At 46.5% G+C, this 19,650-nt stretch overlaps 1 protein-coding gene across 10 annotated transcripts in view; it reads right to left on the reverse strand.

Moving 5' to 3' along the window:
• The window catches only part of RALGAPB (Ral GTPase activating protein non-catalytic subunit beta), a 233,060-nt gene that overhangs the window by 157,672 nt on the left and 55,738 nt on the right, over positions 1–19,650 (reverse strand). For all 10 annotated transcript variants that reach the window (XM_059733294.1, XM_059733297.1, XM_059733290.1 and 7 more), the window contains 4 exons: positions 12,069–12,200; positions 10,392–10,570; positions 5,256–5,404; positions 4,949–5,165 (listed from right to left, as the gene is read on the reverse strand). In XM_059733294.1, coding sequence (XP_059589277.1) covers positions 4,949–5,165; positions 5,256–5,404; positions 10,392–10,570; positions 12,069–12,200 — 677 coding nt within the window. The remainder of the gene's footprint in view (positions 1–4,948; positions 5,166–5,255; positions 5,405–10,391; positions 10,571–12,068; positions 12,201–19,650) is intronic.

Consider the following 19,650-nt stretch of genomic DNA (forward strand, 5'->3'; position numbering starts at 1 on the left):
TTTTGCTTCCTACAGGACTTCAGGTAAGTCAATTTTCTAATGACTGAGCTCCATTTATAAAATGGGAACAATGATACTCCCTTTCTTCCAAATGTTGTAATTCTTGTCTATTTAGAGACTCAATTTTTCAAACCAGAGACTGTTTCTTGTTGAATATATAGAATTTAGCATAGTGAAGCTTGACCTCAGTTAATAGCCTCCAGGTGCTACTATTGTACTAGTGATAACAATAAAAGGGGAAAGCGCAGGCAGAGGAGTCCAATGAGAGTGAGAAACTGAAGGACACCAAAAATACCCCATGTTTTCAAAACACCATAGACAGGCAGTCTTAGGCTTAATGCTATACACTGGATAATGCCCAATTCACTTCTATCAAGGAAGTGATCTGATCTGGACCAGCATTCCAAAAGGAATGTCTTGATGACTAAGATACTGGTATCAAACCAAACCATTTTCTGCAAAACAAAAGGGAGTTTGTGGCTGGATTTATTATCTACCTACAAGTCTAACAACAATGTTCCTCGCCTCGCTCACCACCAGTTTTCTTTTTCATTTTAGTGTTGCCTACACTAAACAACTGGTCCACTTACACACTGACCTTGAAATAGCCAAACACCTGGGAATTCAAACCTTTATTATTTTGGTGCAAGTCTATAAATTCCTTTAGTTATTCTTAAGCCACACTGAAATAGTTCATGAGAAAGCAAAAGTGCTGGAGTCTCCTTATGGGAGAAGAAAACAGACTGTTTGTGTTGAGGAGCTGACAGGGTTAACCTAGGCAATCTTGCCTTGAAGATAGCTCGGTTTGGCAAGCTATACTCTCTCTCCACATAAGCATCCTTGTAGAAACAAGAGCAATGCACATTTGTTAAAAACCAAGGAACTGCATAGTCAGTCTTACTTCAGAGTTCCAGAGATGTCTGTACCCATCAAATGAACATTCTGGCCTCCAGGGATATAAGAGATAGTGAAGCAGATTGCAACTAAATTGCTGCTTTCTATCTAGGTTTTTATGAAGGTAATCCATGACCATGGTACCGTAAATGCTTCTTTGCAGAGCAGCTCTTGCTAACAGAAATGGCAGGCAAAAGGTTAGACTTTCAAAGAGGGTTCTAGAGAGTAGAGAGGAGGAACAAAACGGACTGCTAGGCACTCAATTATCACCAGTAAAACAAACCAGAGAAGGATACTTACTACAAAATGACATGCAAAGTCTACCTCAGCCATCTGGAAAATTATTGCCAGTTTCTGGAAAATAACTACAAAGCATCAGTCATCCAACCACCTCCTACATTACAACCTCTCTCTCTCTCTCTCTGCTGGTAGAAGACTTAGACCCATTATCCAGGCTAGCACAAGCTGGGGGGGATGGCACTGGAAGATGACAGATATCCTTGAATGTCGTTGGGGAAGAGAGGGTGCTTTAGTTAACACCCAAAACCATCCCCCTTGCCTGTGGCCTGAAACTTACTTATATAAAGAGGAAATATGGCTATAACAACTAACTAAACCATACAGCAAAATATATTTGTAAGAAAGTCAGCAGAGTAATTAGGAGGCTCAGACTATATGGTGCTCTCCAGACTTACATGTTTATTTTATTCAACAAATGCTTACCCTGTAGTTTTAGTGATTAACTTTGAACTTTAAAAGATTAGTCAGCGAGGAAAAAGAGGGAAAGGGGCCAGGAGGCTTCCTTGGCTGACCAGAGAAATCCAGGGCAGCCTGCGGACTAAAAGGGGAGAGATTACCAAAGAGAAGTATACCTCCTCTGCTCGCACTTGTAGGGAGGCAGTTAGACAGACCAAAGCTATCATGGAGCTGAGGATGGCATCCCAAGTAAAGGATAACAAAAAATTGTTTTTTAGATATATAGGGAGTAAAAGGAAGGCCCAGGGTGGAATAGGACCCCTACTAAATGGGCAGAAGCAATTGGTGACGGACAAGGGGGACAAGGCTGAACTCCTCAACGAGTTCTTTGCCTCAGTGTTCCTAAGTGAGGGGCAGGACAAGGCTCTCACTTGGATTGTAGACAGGCAGCAGCAAGGCACCAGACTGCCATGCGTAGACTCTGAGATGGTGCAGAGTCACTTGGAGGAACTGGATGCCTTTAAGTCGGCAGGCCCGGATGAGCTCCATCCGAGGGTACTGAAGGCACTGGCTGACGTCATTGCACAGCCACTGGCGGTAATATTTGAACGCTCGTCACGCACGGGCCAGGTCCTGGAGGACTGGAAAAGGGCCTATGTGGTCCCCATTTTCAAGCAGGGGAGGAAGGAGGACCTGGGCAACTATAGGCCAGTCAGTCTCACCTCCATCCTAGGCAAAGTGTTTGAAAAAATTATCAAGGCTCACATTTGCGAGAGCCCGGCAGGACAAATTATGCTGAGGGGAAACCAGCACAGGTTCATAGCAGGTAGATCATGCCTGACTAATCTAATCTCTTTTTATGACCAGGTTACGAAACGCCTGGACACAGGAGGAGGGGTGGATGTCGTATACTTGGACTTCAGGAAGGCCTTCGATACAGTATCCCACACCATACTGGTAAACAAGTTAAGAGGCTGTGACTTGGATGACTACGCAGTCCGGTGGGTGGCAAATTGGCTAGAGGGTTGCACCCAGAGAGTCGTAGTGGATGGGTCCATATCGACCTGGAAGGGTGTGGGCAGTGGGGTCCCGCAGGGCTTGGTCCTTGGACCGATACTCTTCAATATCTTCATCAGCGACTTGGACGATGGAGTGAAGTGTAATCTGTCCAAGTTTGCGGATGACACAAAACTGTGGGGAGAAGTGGACACGCCAGGGGGCAGGGAACAACTACAAGCAGACCTGAACAGATTGGACATATGGGCGGAAAACAACAAAATGCAATTCAACAAGGAGAAATGCAAAGTGTTGCACCTAGGGAGGAAAAATGTCCAGCATACCTACTGCCTAGGAAATGACCTGCTTGGTGGAACGGAAGCAGAAAGGGATCTTGGAGTCCTAGTGGACTTCAAGATAAACATGAGTCGGCAGTGCGACGAAGCCATCAGAAAAGCCAATGGCACTTTATCGTGCATCAGCAGATGCATGACGAATAGATCCAAGGAGGTGATACTTCCCCTCTATCGGGCGCTGGTCAGACCGCAGTTGGAATACTGCGTGCAGTTTTGGGTGCCGCACTTCAAGAGGGATGTGGACAACCTGGAGAGGGTCCAGAGAAGGGCCACTCGTATGGTTAAGGGCTTGCAGGCCAAGCCCTATGAGGAGAGACTGGGGCACCTGGAACTCTTCAGCCTCCACAAGAGAAGGTTGAGAGGCGACCTTGTGGCTGCCTATAAGTTCATTACGGGGGCACAGAAGGGAATTGGTGAGGTTTTATTCACCAAAGCACCCCCGGGGGTTACAAGAAATAATGGCCACAAGCTAGCAGAGAGCAGATTTAGACTGGACATTAGGAAGAACTTCTTCACAGTTAGAGTGGCCAAGGTCTGGAATGGGCTCCCAAGGAAGGTGGTGCTCTCCCCTACCCTGGGGGTCTTCAAGAGGAGGTTGGATAAGCATCTAGCTGGGGTCATTTGAACCCAGCACTCTTTCCTGCCTATGCAGGGGGTCGGACTCAATGATCTATTGAGGTCCTTTCTGATCCTAGCATCTATGAATCTATGACTAACTGGTCACAAGCCAGACAATTACATGAAAAAATAAACTCAGTATTTAAAGTGGCATAAAATTCCTGTTGTTAAATAGCAACTGGATTAGCTCATTTAGCTGAATATGGAACGTTGAATATACACTCAATTTATTAAGCTTCCCTAATTTTTAACTTGTCTTGACATGAATAACTGAACTGGCTTGCACAGAAGTTCAAATCAATGGGCACTGCAAGTCCTGAACATCTCTGAAAAATAAGCTGCATAGTGTCTGAAATACTTGAAACAAACATTGCAAGACCATCATATAATTATGCTCAAATATCTCAGCTCATCTGAGAATGCATTTTCTGGCAAGGATATGCATGAAAACTAGTCAGTTCAGCTACTACTGTGTCCCACCTCTAAACCCAGACTTGCTGCTACAAACCTACAACTCATTTGCAGATTAGCCTTTTTCATCTTATGAGCTAACAAGATAATGCAGCAGGTAGGAGGGTTTGTGAAACAGTGATTAAATGTGCCCTTCTATACAAATTCTGTGTTGGAGGGGGACTTACTCTTTCCTGAATGCAGAATATCAGCAGTATAAGGGAATGCTACTCAACTGCAGCCTTCTTCTAATATATGGAATATTATTTCTGCTAACATGTCTCAAACAGATCTAAACAAGGAAACCAGACAATATATAATAATACTGACCCAAAACCTAGCAAGTTAAGAGGACTGAAAACAACCTGACTATTAAGTCCATGTAATTAAATGCTATTAATCATCACTACAAAAGGAAAATCTGAAAAACTCAAGAGAAAGGTGAGCTCTCCTATAATAAGAGCAAGTGAAGTTCCGCGATGAAGAGAAGCATTTGCAATAATGCTTGACAATTTTTATATATGAATTTATCAAAGTACTGCTATTACAAGATTAATGCTCTTACTCAAACTGATGCCTTTCCAAGTTAGAAAAAGAAACTTACTTGGGATACTGTATTTCCTTTGTTTATCAATACAGCTAATATAATAGAGACTGCTAAGTTATCTAACTAGTCATACTTATTTCAGCAAGGAAGGTGACTCTATAGCAAAGTGACATTTTATTTTTTAAATAAAACTGAAAAACTCACAAAAAAGACCTCTTGTGGGCTGCTAATAAAATGCTTGTAAAACATTAGTTCAGCTGGAAGGGGTTAACCATAAAACAAGTGCTTTATTAGATTATGTTTTTTTTGATCAGGCATGTGTTAATCTTGCAGGTAGGAAATGTCTGTAAATAAGGAAAGAAAGCTATATATATTGTTCACTAATATTTACCAGTCATGCTGCCATCTCTATTTATTCCATTATGAAGTTTACAGTGAACAAATGCTGCATCAAACAACCACGATCCAAAGAGGTTCAAGATGCTGTTAACTTTTGGCCTTCGAGGTGCAGGTAGTGGCCGAGGCTCAGAACTTGTCTGGTTTGGGCTCGACAACGGCGAGGTGGAGGATGCCTGTTGCTGCACTTTTGACGTGTGAGTAGTGCTTACCTATTTGAGTAGAAGAAACATTATACACCACTGTTATCTGAAGAAATGTTGTATTTATTCAAACTTATTTTAGTGCTTAAAATAGCTTACAGTGCCAGTTTTCACTGTTGCCTTGTTCACAGTCACAGCCCGATGCCTTCGGTTATGAGGTGGAGTTGTGTTGACAGCAGCATTCTGGGGCATACTCAACCTATTTACTGGTGTGGGGGGAGCACTGTCTGACCGAGGTCGTGAAATGCCTGATGAATAGAGGAAAACAAAGTCATTTAAGAGTCCCATGACACAATCTGTATCTCTAACAGCATATTCTGTAAATCAGCTAGCACCAAAATATTCCACTCCCCCACAAGCAGCTATCCTTTCAGTATTAGAAAAGATTGACTTGTGGTTCAGAAAAGGATATAAGCTAAAAAAAAAAAATCACTGTTTGTCCAGGATGAGCAAATACTTGCATAAGAAATAAGAGTGGCGAGGACACAACAAGTGGGAAAGGGTGACACAGATGACATGTACAAAGCCATACACTTTTCAGTCACTGGTTCAGAACAATTAATTCACTTCAAATTTACAAATAGTGACTGCACTGAATAAATCAATGGTATGTTACCTCCCACTTACAGTATTTACTTGGATACAAGACAACCCTGAATCTAAGATGACCCCCAAATAATTAGATTCTATATATGGACAAATTTATAAATTTGTTATAATTTTCCAGGTGCAGAAACTAATTATTGGAGAATTGTCTTGAATTCATCCACCGCCCATTGCTATAGCAAGGAAAACAGTGGCTGTGGTGGGGAGGGGGTCAGGTGGCTGGGGGGCATCAAGTGGCCCTCTTGCCTTCTGCAGTCTTCCTGACCCACCTTACCATCAGACCCTGTTCAGGCTCTGTTCCCTCCCCAGAACAAGGTAGAAGGAAGTGAGCTGTATGTGACAGGAAGGAGGGTTATGGAACAGAGGGGAGGGCAGGATCTGCAGAGGGGGACAGAATACTGCTGTGGGTCTGACTCTGGTCCGCATAGACTCAGGGACAAAGAGTCAGAACCAGAACAGCTGTCTGCCCCCAATTTTCCCCCTTGCTCATTTCAAGTGCAAGGGATCAAAAAAAAGAGACTTTGCAAGAAATACACTCATAGAAACTTGCATATAGACAAATCACTAAGGGTAAGTTTATACAAAATTAATGCATTTTAATGTGTTGCAAACTCCTGCAAGTTTCAGCAAATAGTACTAGGTATATTAGTCCAGCATCAAAAGGCTCATGCCCAGGGATCCAGGTTTTCTTTTTCCCACAGAAAAACAGAGAAAAATGTGGACTGCCCCGTTTTCCTCCAGGAAAGGGGGATCTTTCATTTTAGTGGAGGAACCCACTGATTTTGCAGTTTTGCAAAGAGCTCTTGCAGACTGGCAGAGTTTCAGCCAGCAGGGAGGCTGAGAGGGAACAGAAGGAGGGTGGTCAGGTAGGGGGCGCTATGCCTGTCAGCTCTGACAGGTATGGGGGGGAAGGGGTCAGGGCCCTCATAGGGTGGGAGGGAGTTGGGGAGGCCTGGGGCTTGGGCTGCTGTACAGCCGGCAGGTGCACAGGTGTTGGGGCCCCGGTGGGGAGCTGGATGGGCCTGCAGGCAGCTGGTTCACAGGGAGGGGGTGAGGCTGGCTCCCCGCCGGTGGGTGCATTCCAGCAGTGGCAGGGGGGACATGCCCCTTCCGCACAATGGCAGGCCAGCCCACTGGGATCGGCATGGCAGAAAAACATGGAAGAGGCACTGAGAAAAGCTAGAGAGGACAAAAAAGTTCATAGCAGGGGAAAAGTCAAGAGAAAGTGTGATTGTAGTTCGAATGTACACAGATTTATACTAGAGACAAAAGACATAGAAAGTTGGAAAACTACATCCAAAGGGCAATGTCAGTAGAAAAAGTAAGGGACAAATATGGTATCTGGATGGAATCTTGGAGGACACAAATAGTGTTACAAGCAAACAAGTGGAGCCCAGGTGGGGTGCTGCATCAGTGATGCAGATCAGGGCACACTGAAGTTTTATAATGTACCAAGGGCAATCAAAATGGTGCAGCAAATGCAGAAAGATGGGGCACCTGCTTGCACACTGCCCCCACAGTGTGTCGCATACGTGAAGGGATAGGGCACAGAGCAACAGAGTGCCAGGAGTCCCTATAATGCACTTTTTGTAAAGGAGAGAGACACTTGTATCGTAGGTGTCCCAAAGCCTTTGCAAATATAGTCAGACCCCCTGAAGAACAGCAAAACCCACAGAAGGAGAGTGGAGGAGAGGAGGGGTTGGACACTGAGGTAGAAATGGTGGACGAAACTCCACAAGAGGGTGAAACAGAAAAGGAGTGGGGATGAAAGTTCTGTGATTGAGGCAGCACAGGAGCAGATATGACATTGAATGGAAGGGAAGGTGGGAACAGCAAAAAGGTCAAATGTGGGGATGGGGAAGAAAGAAGACACCCTACAGACAACAGAAAGAGAGATAGAGCAAGAGAAAGAACCAATCTAACAGGCCTGGAAAAGAAAGAAAACATAGCGGCTTAAGATGAGAAATCTGATAATGAGGGAGGCAAGTTGGAGGAGGAGCTTGAGAGCAGTTTCCTGCCGCTAACACCTCTGGGCTCCAGCCCAAAATGGAGACCAGAAGGCAGGAAGCAATGAGGAGGGAGTATACGTAAGCCTTCCTAAATGCAGAAGTAATCTGGCAGCTTCAAAGGCTACAGGGATGAGCGAGAGAGGGGGAGAAGTCAACCACCCTGAGCAGTCACACAGATGAACCTTAAAGGGACTGGTGCACTCCGCTCAAAGCAAGCATGGATAAAACTTAAAGGAACAGGTACAATCATTTTAAAACAAGCATAAATGACATTGACAAAAGTTTTGCTTAATGCCAGGAGTATCCTAACAAGAAAAAGATTGGAACAGATTGAACCAGTCTTGAACCAAGTAAGGACAAACCTAATCTGCCTACAAGAATGTGATATACCAGGGGAGAGAGATTATAAACATTTTGAGAAAAGATGGAGATGGGGACTATCTTGATGGTCAGGAACAAGCGAGAACAAAGCAGCAGGGGTAGCAATATTATTCAAGAACCCAAAGCCAAGAGCAAACCAGGTATAAGAAGTCACCAGTGGCAGATTGCAACGAATGATACTATCAGTCAGGGAAACAGAATTAGAACATTTTAATATATGGTATAACACATCACCAAAGAGGGAGGGAAGGAATGTGCTGCTTAGAAAGCAATTTATGTAGCTGGAGAGAGACCAGGCATATCCTACCTTTGCCCTGGACTCTGGCCTGGGCTGTCACTGTCCCATAATTCCGGCCCTGTTTCGACCTTGCCAGCCAGTCCAGCTCCTGGACAGCACTCCCCACCAGCCTGCATCCCCATCCCATCCACCCAGACGAGTGCACCCTTCTTAGGAAGGAGGGGGGTGGGTGTTAGCCAGTTACCATGAAGATTCTGCCCACCCGCCTCCTCCATCTGATGCCTCCAACAGTGGGTGTGGGGTGGACAGGCCTGGGCTGGATAGAATCCTGCCCCCTCCCCCCTGACTCCACCAGGAAGGCTCAGTACCTCCCCCCTCTCGAGCCCACAACAACTCAACAAAATTCCGTAAGTGGCCCTCCAACCCAAACTGCCCACCCCAGTCTAAACTGTTAACGCTCAGAATCCCTGAAAAATGTGATAATTGATTCAGCTGACTCATGTGGATTTGGATAACTAATTTTTATGCTGAAGATTTAGTGTTTGGATCATGCTATATAGGTCCCAGGATCAGTGGTTCTCAACCTTTTTTATATTCAAGGCACCCCTTGGAAAATTTCCAGGTTTTAGCATCTCCCAGACATTGACTACAGGAAGAAAAACAAACATACAAAACAACAACGCACAAAAAAAACAGAGCAATTCTTCTGTTACAAAGAACTCAAAATGTTTGAGACACTATGGATTCCTATTTGAAATCTCTGGATTTATCCTGCGAATCATGTGCAGGTGTTTGCACACCTAACAATGGCAATAATGTAATAATGCAAGGCAGCACATGACACCCTTAAAAAGATCTTACAGTACTGGTTAAGAATCACTAACCTAGACTTTCAGAACTGTATGCACATTTGCAAGAACATGCATGCCAATGCAGTAACTATGGATACAAATCAGAATCCTCATTTGCCAGTTACATTGAGGATGTAGACCAGGAGTAGGCAATTATTTGGGCCACAAGGCCACATAGGGAGTTTTGGTGAGCCGTCATGTGCTGGGTAAGCACCCCCCACCCTGCATAACAGCTCACCAAAACTCCCAAAGTGGCTCTGTTCCATGCTCAGCCAGGAGGCTGGGATGCGGCCACAGTGGGCAGGGAGCAGGACAGGCACATGGGGCCAGGCTAGGATTGTGGGTAGTGACAGCACAGGGCCGGGGTCCAGGGCAGAGCCATGATCTGCTGCCCACACACCCCTACAATGGCAGGGGCACGTGGGGAGTGGATCATGGCTCTGCCTTGGGCCCCAGCACCACACTGTCACTACTCAGTGAGCCTAGGTTCCCCATGAAGACCAGCCGGGACCTATGCGGTAAGAAGGGCCACAGGCAGGCAAAGTGCTGCATCTGGGGCCGGGTCCAGGATCTTGGGGCAGTGACAGCACAGGGCTGGGGTAAAGCCACGATCCACTGCCCGCAAGTCCCTGCCCGACGCAGGACCACGTAGGCAGGGGATTGTCGCCTGGCCCCAGCCCACAATCCCACCTGTCCCACTCTCAAACACTGCTCTCTGCCTGCCCATGGCCCTCTCCCATCCACTCAGCCATGTGCCTTGCCTGTACAGGGCAAACTCGCTGGGGTGCCTGGGAAGCTGGAAGAAGCTGCTGCCTTGCCTGGGCTGCTGGGAAGTAAGTCCAGGCTTCATGCCATCCCAGTCCCACTATATACCTGGGAGCAGCAGGACCAGCCACATGTGCCATGGCCCAAGCTGCCCCCTGAGCCTAGGCCGAGCAGGACCTGCCATGGGCCAGACAAAAAATCCCTCAGTGGGCTGATCTGGCCTGCAGGTCATATTTTGCACACCTCTGGTGCACAGGCACCTGGCCTGCAGGTCATATTTTGCACACCCGCATGCACAGGCCTCTGAAGACTGTGACTAAAACAAACAAGCACTACTCGATCATGTATTATTTCTTGCTATTTCACAGATAAATAGAAAAGTTACCTAGAAAAGCATCCACTAAGCAGCTGATCCCACGCATGGCACGAAAGAATATTTGAGGCAGATGTTTAAGGCAGGGGTATTGATTCAATTCTTGGGTTATTCCACTCACATTCAAGAACTGCTCCTGAAATTTGGGGGTAGAACTAATAATGGCTGGGTTACTCAAATCCACAGGATTACTATAAAAAAAAAAAAAATCACACACATACACACACATTAGTGTACCTAAGTATGTAAGTACTGATTAAAATATTAAGAACATCAAAATATACAGTAATTTTGCTATTCAAAATATGTATACACTTTAAAAGAAAACTTAAAAGGGAAAACTATTACATAAAAACAGGGTCTCCATGAAGACCAGCCTAACATTTTTTTGTAAAAACAAACCATTGTGTTCCCTTGTACCTTGATTAAAAAAAGAACCATTTCTACTTACTGTCTCAGAGTGGAAAATAAAAATAAAATAAGTTAGTTTCCTGCTGGCATTTGCTATTGTTGACCAGGAGTCACACAAAGCTGAGAGGGGTAAAGAAGCAGGAAGGGAACTGGTAGCCTACTGCTCTAAAATGTTGCCAGCCCTTAGATTAGATTAATTTTGTACATGGCTAACCACAGCATTGACACTTAAATTGCTATCTATCTACATTGCTTTAAAGATACTTCTGACCTGCTAACAGAGGTCTAACAAAGAAAAAAAGGCTTGTGTTCTTTTCTCTTTTCTTTTGATTGGTACTGAACCAATGAAAGACTATCTAGGCTGGACAAGAATGGCAAATGGAGAAATAGCACAAACAAGAGCCAAAAATGAAAGCTAAACAACAGAAGAGGAAAGAGTTTTGGGTTTTGACTGTTTAAAGCAGTTCGCCATGTTTGTTTGTTTTTTTACTAACTTCAACAACTGCGTAATTAACACTTTGGATAAGGGAAACTTCTACTGAAGATGTGAACAGAAAGGCTTTTTTAAGGTCTTAATTTTCCCAACGCAGACAAAATTCTTTAGGTATATCCATATCATTTATTAGACTAATCAGATTTACTCAAGAACCTTGCCTGCCTATGTCCTTAGACCAACAGAGCTACAACCTACACGCCTGAAACATGGAAGATATCACATTTTGCCATTTAATTTTCCCAATGCATTCCTAGAAAAACTTCATTAAAACCGAAGCAAAGCAAATTTGATCTTGTTTATATTTCTCTTATTAAAAACATTTAAAATATTTCTAATATTAAAATATTCAGGTCCTTCTCATGCAACATAAACTAAAAGGGACATGCGCCCATTTAAAAAATGATCTTTTCTTGGTCACACACCACCCCAACCAAGATAAATGAAGGCAGCTCACATCCCCCAGAGCCATTGTTTTAGTTTCCTGTTTGCTCTCTCAGGAAGATAGTACTGTATGTGGTTGTGTTTGGATTTTTTTCTTCTAACACCAGAGCTAGGAAAGTAATTTTTTTTAATGAAAGTTTATATTCTGAAGAAGCCAATAGGCTCAAAGTTGAACAACTTCTATCCACAGTCCTTGTCCATAACTGGTAGTGTCACAAGTCTTTTATTCACTTCAGATGCCCAAAATTAAAGATTTTTCCTTGCTGCAACAATATTATTCAGAAGTAATGTGATTTTAAAAAAATATTCTTGCATATTTTTTTACTTACAAATTACAATACCTGAGTATATGTAAAAAGCGAAACCAAGTCTGTGCAATGCATTCATTATCCATTTCAGGAGGAATCAGACCAGCATCTTCATCAGGGATTTTAAATGGAGGAAATGAAGGTCCATATGTGAAACGTAGCAATCTAGAGGACAAGTCAATCAAAGCGGTCATTAGGCTAGCACTTCTTCCACTTTCATTACACATTCAGGGTTTATAAAGAGATATGCCAATACACCAGTGTCAGCATATGTAAAAACAAACTGATTACAAACCTTACTAAAAAGTCAAAGTCCTTTTTAGACAATCATACATTCAAAATTAAACTACTCATTTAACCCTCTTTGTCTTGACCTTCTCAAAAGATTCAGAGACAAACAGAGGCTTTGGAGCATGCCTGAAGTCAACAAATTTGGACTGTCAAATCAAAAATAAGTTTCAAATACTGAGCCCCCTTACTTACCACACGCCCATCCTGTTTAAACCACTGTGGCTACTTGCAGATGTCAAAAAAAACAAAACCATGCTTAACTGGAAGCAGCAGCACGTTACTTCAACCTGGCTCTGCAGAGTCTGTAAATATTGGGTGCTTCAGCAGGGCTTTTTGGAGCTTTTAGCTAAAGCTGATTCAATCAGCTATTAGATAAAAGCACCAAAAAGCCCCTCTAAAGTGCCTGATCTTTACAAACGTTGGGCAAGCCGGGTTGAAGTAATACACTGCCGCTTCTGGGCACGCACGGGACTCAGCGCAGGAAGGCACCAAGTTTAAAGAAAGTGCTGGTTTGTTTTCATTTTTGTTTGTTTTTCCTGCAACTACCCTGTGTGACATCTGTTTTTCTATTAACAAGCTCTTTCAAGGAGAGAAGCAATTTCCACCCCCAGGAACTGGGACCCAGATCCTACATTTTTGTGGCTTAAAACAGCATGCTGAATTGCATGTGGAAATAAACTACAAACCACTCTAGATCACAGAAAAGTGTAATATGTGCTCTCCTTGACTAGTCAATAGAGGTGCATCGGTCTAATACTGGATCAGCACCAATACAGTAAAAGCTGCCTTAACCGGCACCTTATAAGCCAGCAGGTTCTATTAACTGGCATGCCGGCTTGTAAGGTAAAAGCAAAACTGGAAGTGCCCACCATGGCACTTGCGGTTTCGCCGAGCCCCTATGGCCCAGGGCAAAGCAGCCTGTGCTGCCAAGCCCCCATGGGGGGGCTGTGCGGGGCCTGCCTCCCTGTCCTTTGAGGCCTTTAGGAGGGGGGGTGATGTGGAGGGAGGGGCGGCAGCCTGAACAGGCAAAGACGCCTGTTCAGACCCCTCAGTTAACCGGCACCCCACATTCCCCATGGGTGCCAGATAACAAAGCTTTTGCTATATAAGGAAAATTGACCGTATCAGCAATTGGCTTTTCTTGGCTGATGTGGCTGATAATGCCACCAATAAATGCCCTGTGCATGAGTGCAGCCACAGTGAAGTACGCAGGTGGCCAGAAGTGCAGCTCAGCAGCGTGGAAAGCAGCTGGGTCCGGCTGGTAAGTCTGTTATACAGGAGGGGGTATGCGGCAGGGCGGGGGCGGAGATCGAGGCTCTGCCGTGAGGGAGGGAATAGTGCTGGTGCTGGGGCAGGCACTGCACAGCTTAGGCGGAACAGGGGATGGAGCCATGAGCGGCTCATCCAGGGAGTGCGGGGACGGCTCCCACCGCTGCACACACCCCACGAGGGCATGGGAGGCAGGGCAGGAGTGGGCTGCCGCTGCAGGCTGAAGCCAGGGTGGCACTAGGCTTTTCCTGGGGGAGGGCTAGGCTAGGCTGTGCTCAGGGTGGGTAGCAACAGTGCTGGGGGGGAGGGGGGCTACAGAAAATTTTGGAGTGGCTGCAGCCCCCCCATAGCCCCCTTCCAGCGCAGCCACCACCACCTGCCCCAAGCCCAGCCTAGCCCAGCCCAGCCCAGCCCTCCACCAGGAAGAGCCAGCTGTGCAGTGCCGGCCCCTGCCCCAGTCCCAACCCCACTCCCTCCCTCCAAGGGCCTCAATCTGGCCCCCCAAGCCCTTTCCCTCCCCTCCCCCCTTGCCCCTTTCCCCACACCAGATGCCACTTTCCACACTGTATGTCAGAATCAGATCGGTATCGGCCAATACGGCTCATTAAAAAAAAATTGGCCATCGGTATCAGCCAAAAAATTCTCTATAGCTGCACCCTTAGCAGTCAAGCTCAGCAAATAGCCACGCTACATTCTGCAAAATCAGAAGTTTCTAGTCTTCAAACGTACTCTGTAGCATCTGGCAGATGTTACTTTCATCTTTAATATAAATTTCAGGGAGGCCTGCATGCAATCGCCAGCAAGCAGGGTGACAAGAGAAAGGGACGCCCAGGTAAGCAACAACATCCTGGGAATAGGGGGCCAGAACAGTCCTGGGAGTAGGGGGGGAGGCGCATGACTCCTCAGGAGGCCTCAAGTGCCTCTACACCAATGCTTGTAGTATGAGGAGCAAGCAGGAGGAAATGTGCCTCCTGATTGCGAGTAAGAATCCAGACTTAGTAGGGCTCACAGACACCTGGTGGGACCCTACCCGTGACTGGGTGGTGGGCATTCGGGGATACACCCTATATAGAAGGGACAGGAGAGAGAGGAAAAGCAGGGGGGTCGCGCTCTATGTCAAAGAGCAACTCACATTATCAAGGATTAGCTTTGGGTTAGAGGAGGGTCGGGTGGAGACACTGTGGGTCAATCTACAAGGAGGGCATGGTGAAAGGGACCTTACGGTGGGTGTCTACTACAGACCACCCAACCAGGGGGAAGAGCTGGACCAGGACTTCTCCAGTCAGCTTATGGAGATGGTTAGGTCAAGGGATGTCATTGTCATGGGTGACCTAAACTACCCAGACATTTGCTGGGAGGGAGCAGACAACCAGGTCTGACCGCTCACATAGGTTCCTGGCTGTATTACAGGACCTTCACCTTATCCAGGAGGTGCACAGCCCCACTAGGGGTAACGCCTTGCTGGATCTGGTCCTGGCCACTGGGGATGACCTAGTGAGGGGACTGCAGGTCCTTGACCACCTGGACAATAGCAATCATCACCTGCTGGAATTCACTATCCAGCGCAGCACGTCAAGGGCAAGACTAAAGCCCTTGACTTCAGAAGGGCCAACTTCACTGAGCTTCGGAGATTAGTGGGGGAGGCACTAAGGGCCCAGAAGGTAGAGGAGCTGGGAGTCCGTCAGGGATGGTCATACCTTAAGGGGGCGATCCTCCAGGCCCAAAGGGTAACAGTCCCTGAGAGAAGCAAGGTGGGTAAGAGTACTTAGAAACCCCCATGGCTCAACAAGGGCATTTAAGAATGCCTGAGGACTAAAAGGGTGGTGTACAACCAGTGGAAGGGAGGAACTATCACCAAGGAGGAGTACTCCTCCTCAGCCCGGGAGTGTAGGAGGGCTATTAGGAAGGCCAAGGCAGAGATGGAACTCAGGCTAGCGTCCAGGATTAAGGACAACAAAAAGTCCTTTTTGAAGATGACACCAGCCAATGTACGGCCCATGCAAGACTCAAATGGTAACCTTGTGGCTACGCCAGACAAGAAAGCTGATATTTTTAACAGTTTCTTTGCCTCTGTTTTCTTGAACAGAGACTGGGACATCCCTCCTGACAGAGGTAGGGTCAATCTAAGAGAGAGCTCTGACAGGCCTTGGGTCAGCACAGAGGTAGTTAGGGATCTTCTGGAAGGGCTAGACATTTTTAAATCTGCAGGTCCAGATGCCCTCCACCCAAGGATATTGAAGGAGCTGGCAGGGGTCATTGCAGAACCCTTGGCCCGACTGTATGAGCATTCGTGGTCATCTGGCCAGGTGCCAGGGGATTAGAAACTAGTTAATGTGGTCCCCATTTCGTAAGAAATGGAGGAAGGAGGACCCAAGTAACTATAGGCCCATAAGCCTCACCTTGGTCCTCAAGAAGATCTTGGAGAAAATCATCAAGGAGCATATCTGTGGGGGGCTAGCAGGGGAGATCATGCTCACAGGCAACCAGCATGGGTTCATCAAAGGCAGGTCCTGCCTGACCAACCTGATTGCCTTTTATGACCAGGTAACTAAATCCTTGGATGATGGTGTCACCGTGGACGTAGTCTTTCTAAACTTTAAGAAGGCCTTTGACACTGTCTTTCACCCCATTCTCATTAACACATTTAAGCAACTATGGCATTGATGCCTACACAGTTGGATGGGTAAAAAACTGGCTGATGGGGTGCACCCAGAGAGTAGTGGTGGACGGGTTGTACTCAACCTGGCGAGATGCAAGTAGTGGGGTCCCCCAGGGCTCAGTCCTCGGGCCCGCGCTGTTTAACAACTTCATAAGTAGGGGGTTGAAAGCACATTGTCCAAGTTTGCTGATGACACTAAGAAGTCGTGCGAGGTGGGCACACTTGAAGGGAGAGAGAGGCTGCAACTAGATTTAGACAGACTACGAAAGTGGGCAGATGAGAATAGGATGGGGGTTCAACATAGACAAATACAGGCTGCTGCACTTTGGGAGAAGGAATCCACAGTATACATACAGGCTGGGGAGTTCCCCTCTTGAAAGCACAGAGGTGGAAAGGGATCTTGGAGTCATTATTGACTCCAACATGAACATGAGCCACCAATGCCAGACCGCAGCCAGCAAGGCCAGCCATACCTTGTCATGCATCCAAAGATGCATCTCAAGCCAGTTCAGAGGTGATACTCCCCCTCTGTGCAACATCGGTCAGGCCACAATTGGAGTACTGCATCCAGTACTGGGAGCCACACTTTAAAAAGGATATGGCCAGCCTGGAGAGAGTTCAGAGGAACTCTCTCACCTGTTTGGTGAGAGGGCAGCAGGACAGGCCCTATGAGGAGAGACTGAGGGACCTGAACCTCCTCAGCCTCGGCAAGAGGAAGCTGACGGGGGGACCTGGTGGCTGCCTACAAACTCATCAGGGAAGATCAGCACCAAATAGGAAGAGCCCTATTCTCCCCAGAACCACCTGGGGTGACGAGGAACAATGGTAATAAGCTGATAGAAAAATAGGTTTAGGTTAGAGATCAGGAGGCAATATTTTACAGTTAGGGCGGCCAGAATCTAGAACCAACTTCCTAGGGAAGTGGTCCTCACCCCTACCTTGGCTAAATTCAAAAAGAGGTTAGATGATCACCTGCCTGGGGTCTTGTGAACCCAGCATTCATTCCTGCCGGTGGCAGGGGGTCAGGCTAGATGATCTGTTCAGGTCCCTCCTGACCCTAGGTACTATGAAACTATGACTCCTGTCCCTACAAATCACTGGGCGATTGTTACCCCTTCCCAAAGAGTCAGACCAGGAGTGGCAAGCTGACACCAAGCACACTGAAGCCTCCAGTGCAGGAAGCCTGCATCTCTGCTCCTTACACCCCAGCCCTAGTAAGGTGCAGGTGGAAAGAACAACAGAGCAACAGATGCTGGAGGACCAAGAGCCCCCCTGTAGTACTACAGGGCACTGTTCAGCCATTACAGATGCAGCACTACAAAACATAGCACTACAGAGAAGATCCTGTTTCATCCAAGAACATTTCTGTAGCACTTTGCCATTTTGTAGTAATACAGGTTTTGTTCTCATTTGTACACTCATTTTCTGTGGCTCCACAAACGTATAAATTACACTACGAATATGCCCCAATCTGCCCATCTGCAGTCTCATGAAAGCCACACTTTTCATAGAAGAAAAAGCAATACTAAAGAAATATTCAGAAACAAAAATAAATCTGTATGACCGAACAATTAGACAACAAAAACAGAATTAATCTAGGTAACTGCTGTACTCCTCTTGAAATTGTGATTCAACACTTAAATATTATAGCTACTGGTACCCAATAAATGCTAAATACAGCTAGATTCATAGCAAATACTTTCTAAATATTTTAGACATGGCTGCACTGCAGAGTTAATTCATGATCAGGACCTATGTTCCTTAGTCCTAATCCAAGCAGCCACAATGCAAATCTATATTTGAGTTGCTATATTCTCTCTGATACAGCACTCACTAATTTTTGTTAGTGTGGACTAAGGCAAATCTTAAGTGCTTTTGTGCTGCAAAACAAAAGAAGTGAAGCTTACTGAAAATTAGGCAGGTTACCAGCCCTAGGTAAAAGCAGAACCCAAACCCAAACTCATAAATCCACCAGGATTGACTGCCTAGCTTTAAAACACCAATTTTAGCTGAATGGGTTATGTATGTGTTCACAGAAGGGTTACTAGGGGCAACACTTGAATAACAGTTCATGTTAATTCTTCAGTGAAGATGTACTCTAAATTAAAAAAAAGAAAAGAAAGAAAAAATAGTAACATTTTATACATATATGCATGCACGCTTGTGTAAGTAACATTTCCCATGGGTTTGATTCAGGAAATGTATTTTGAAAATACTACAAACAGCCCAATCCAGGAATACAGGCGGAGGAATTGTGGGGGGGAGGGTGGGGGGGCTGCATATTTGCAGTGTGGGCTCTAAATTTGATACCTAGAAATCCAGGTATCAAAAAACAAAAAAACAAACCCATGCAGAAAAAGAGCAGGGCAAGGCATGCTTCTGTAGCATGCCCTGAAGCAACAGGAGGCTGGGATCCTCCAAAGAGATGCTCTGGCAGGTGGCCAGAGCATCTCTATGGCTGCCCCTTGTCCCAGGGCTTCAGCACACTGCCTCAGCATGCGGGGCAAACGAGCGGTGCAGGTTGCAGTGTGACCCAGACCAGGCTCTGGCCCAGGTAAGTAGGGACTGAGGAGGCCTGGAGGTGGGGGGTTGTAAGGGAGCAGGGGACTGTGGGAGGGGGGGGGAGGGGGGCTTCTCAGGAGCGGCTTCTCAGGAGCGGCAGGTCCTCCACTCACCCTCCGCAGGGCCCACAACATGCAGCAGAGGCCATTGGGGCACTCGGGGCAGAAACCCACCATGGCACAGTGCAGCCCTGGCTACATGGCACCTACCGCCACCTGTGCTGTATGTCACAGGCCTGGGGCCATGTACCTTCAGGCAACACTGAGCTGCTCAGCTCAGCTCGTCACCTGGGGGACAGCACCACTCGCAGGGGCCACGTGTTGCACCAGGCAGGGACCCACCTCCACATTCACTGCACACCATCAGGCCAGGCCAGGCCGGTTCCACGGAGGCAGGACCTGACCCAGCATGACACGCAGCCCCTGCAAGTGGTGCTGGGCCCCTGGATAACAGCCCGAGTGGCCCAGTGCTGCCCGAATGCACATGGCCCTGGGCCAAGCCAAGCCCACAACATGACTTAGTCATGTAGAAAGCTTTCTGGAAGCCTAGGTATCTAGTATCCCACGATATCCTTGTGGAAAAATTGGAAGATTGTGGGCTTAACAGCTCAACAGTTCAGTGGGTGAAAAACTGGCTGCATGGTAAGATGCAGAGAGTTCTCACAAATGGATCTGTGTCATCCTGGCAAGAAGTGGCCAGTGGTGTCCCACGAGGGTCCGTGCTTGGACTGGTGTTTTCAACATCTTTATCAATGATTTGGGTGTGGCAGTGAAAAGCTCACTGGCCAAGTCTGCAGATGACACCAAGTTACGGGGGAACATGTCATGCCAGAAG

The sequence above is a fragment of the Alligator mississippiensis genome, chromosome 9, assembly GCF_030867095.1.
Source record: "Alligator mississippiensis isolate rAllMis1 chromosome 9, rAllMis1, whole genome shotgun sequence".
Classification (NCBI taxonomy): domain Eukaryota; kingdom Metazoa; phylum Chordata; order Crocodylia; family Alligatoridae; genus Alligator; species Alligator mississippiensis.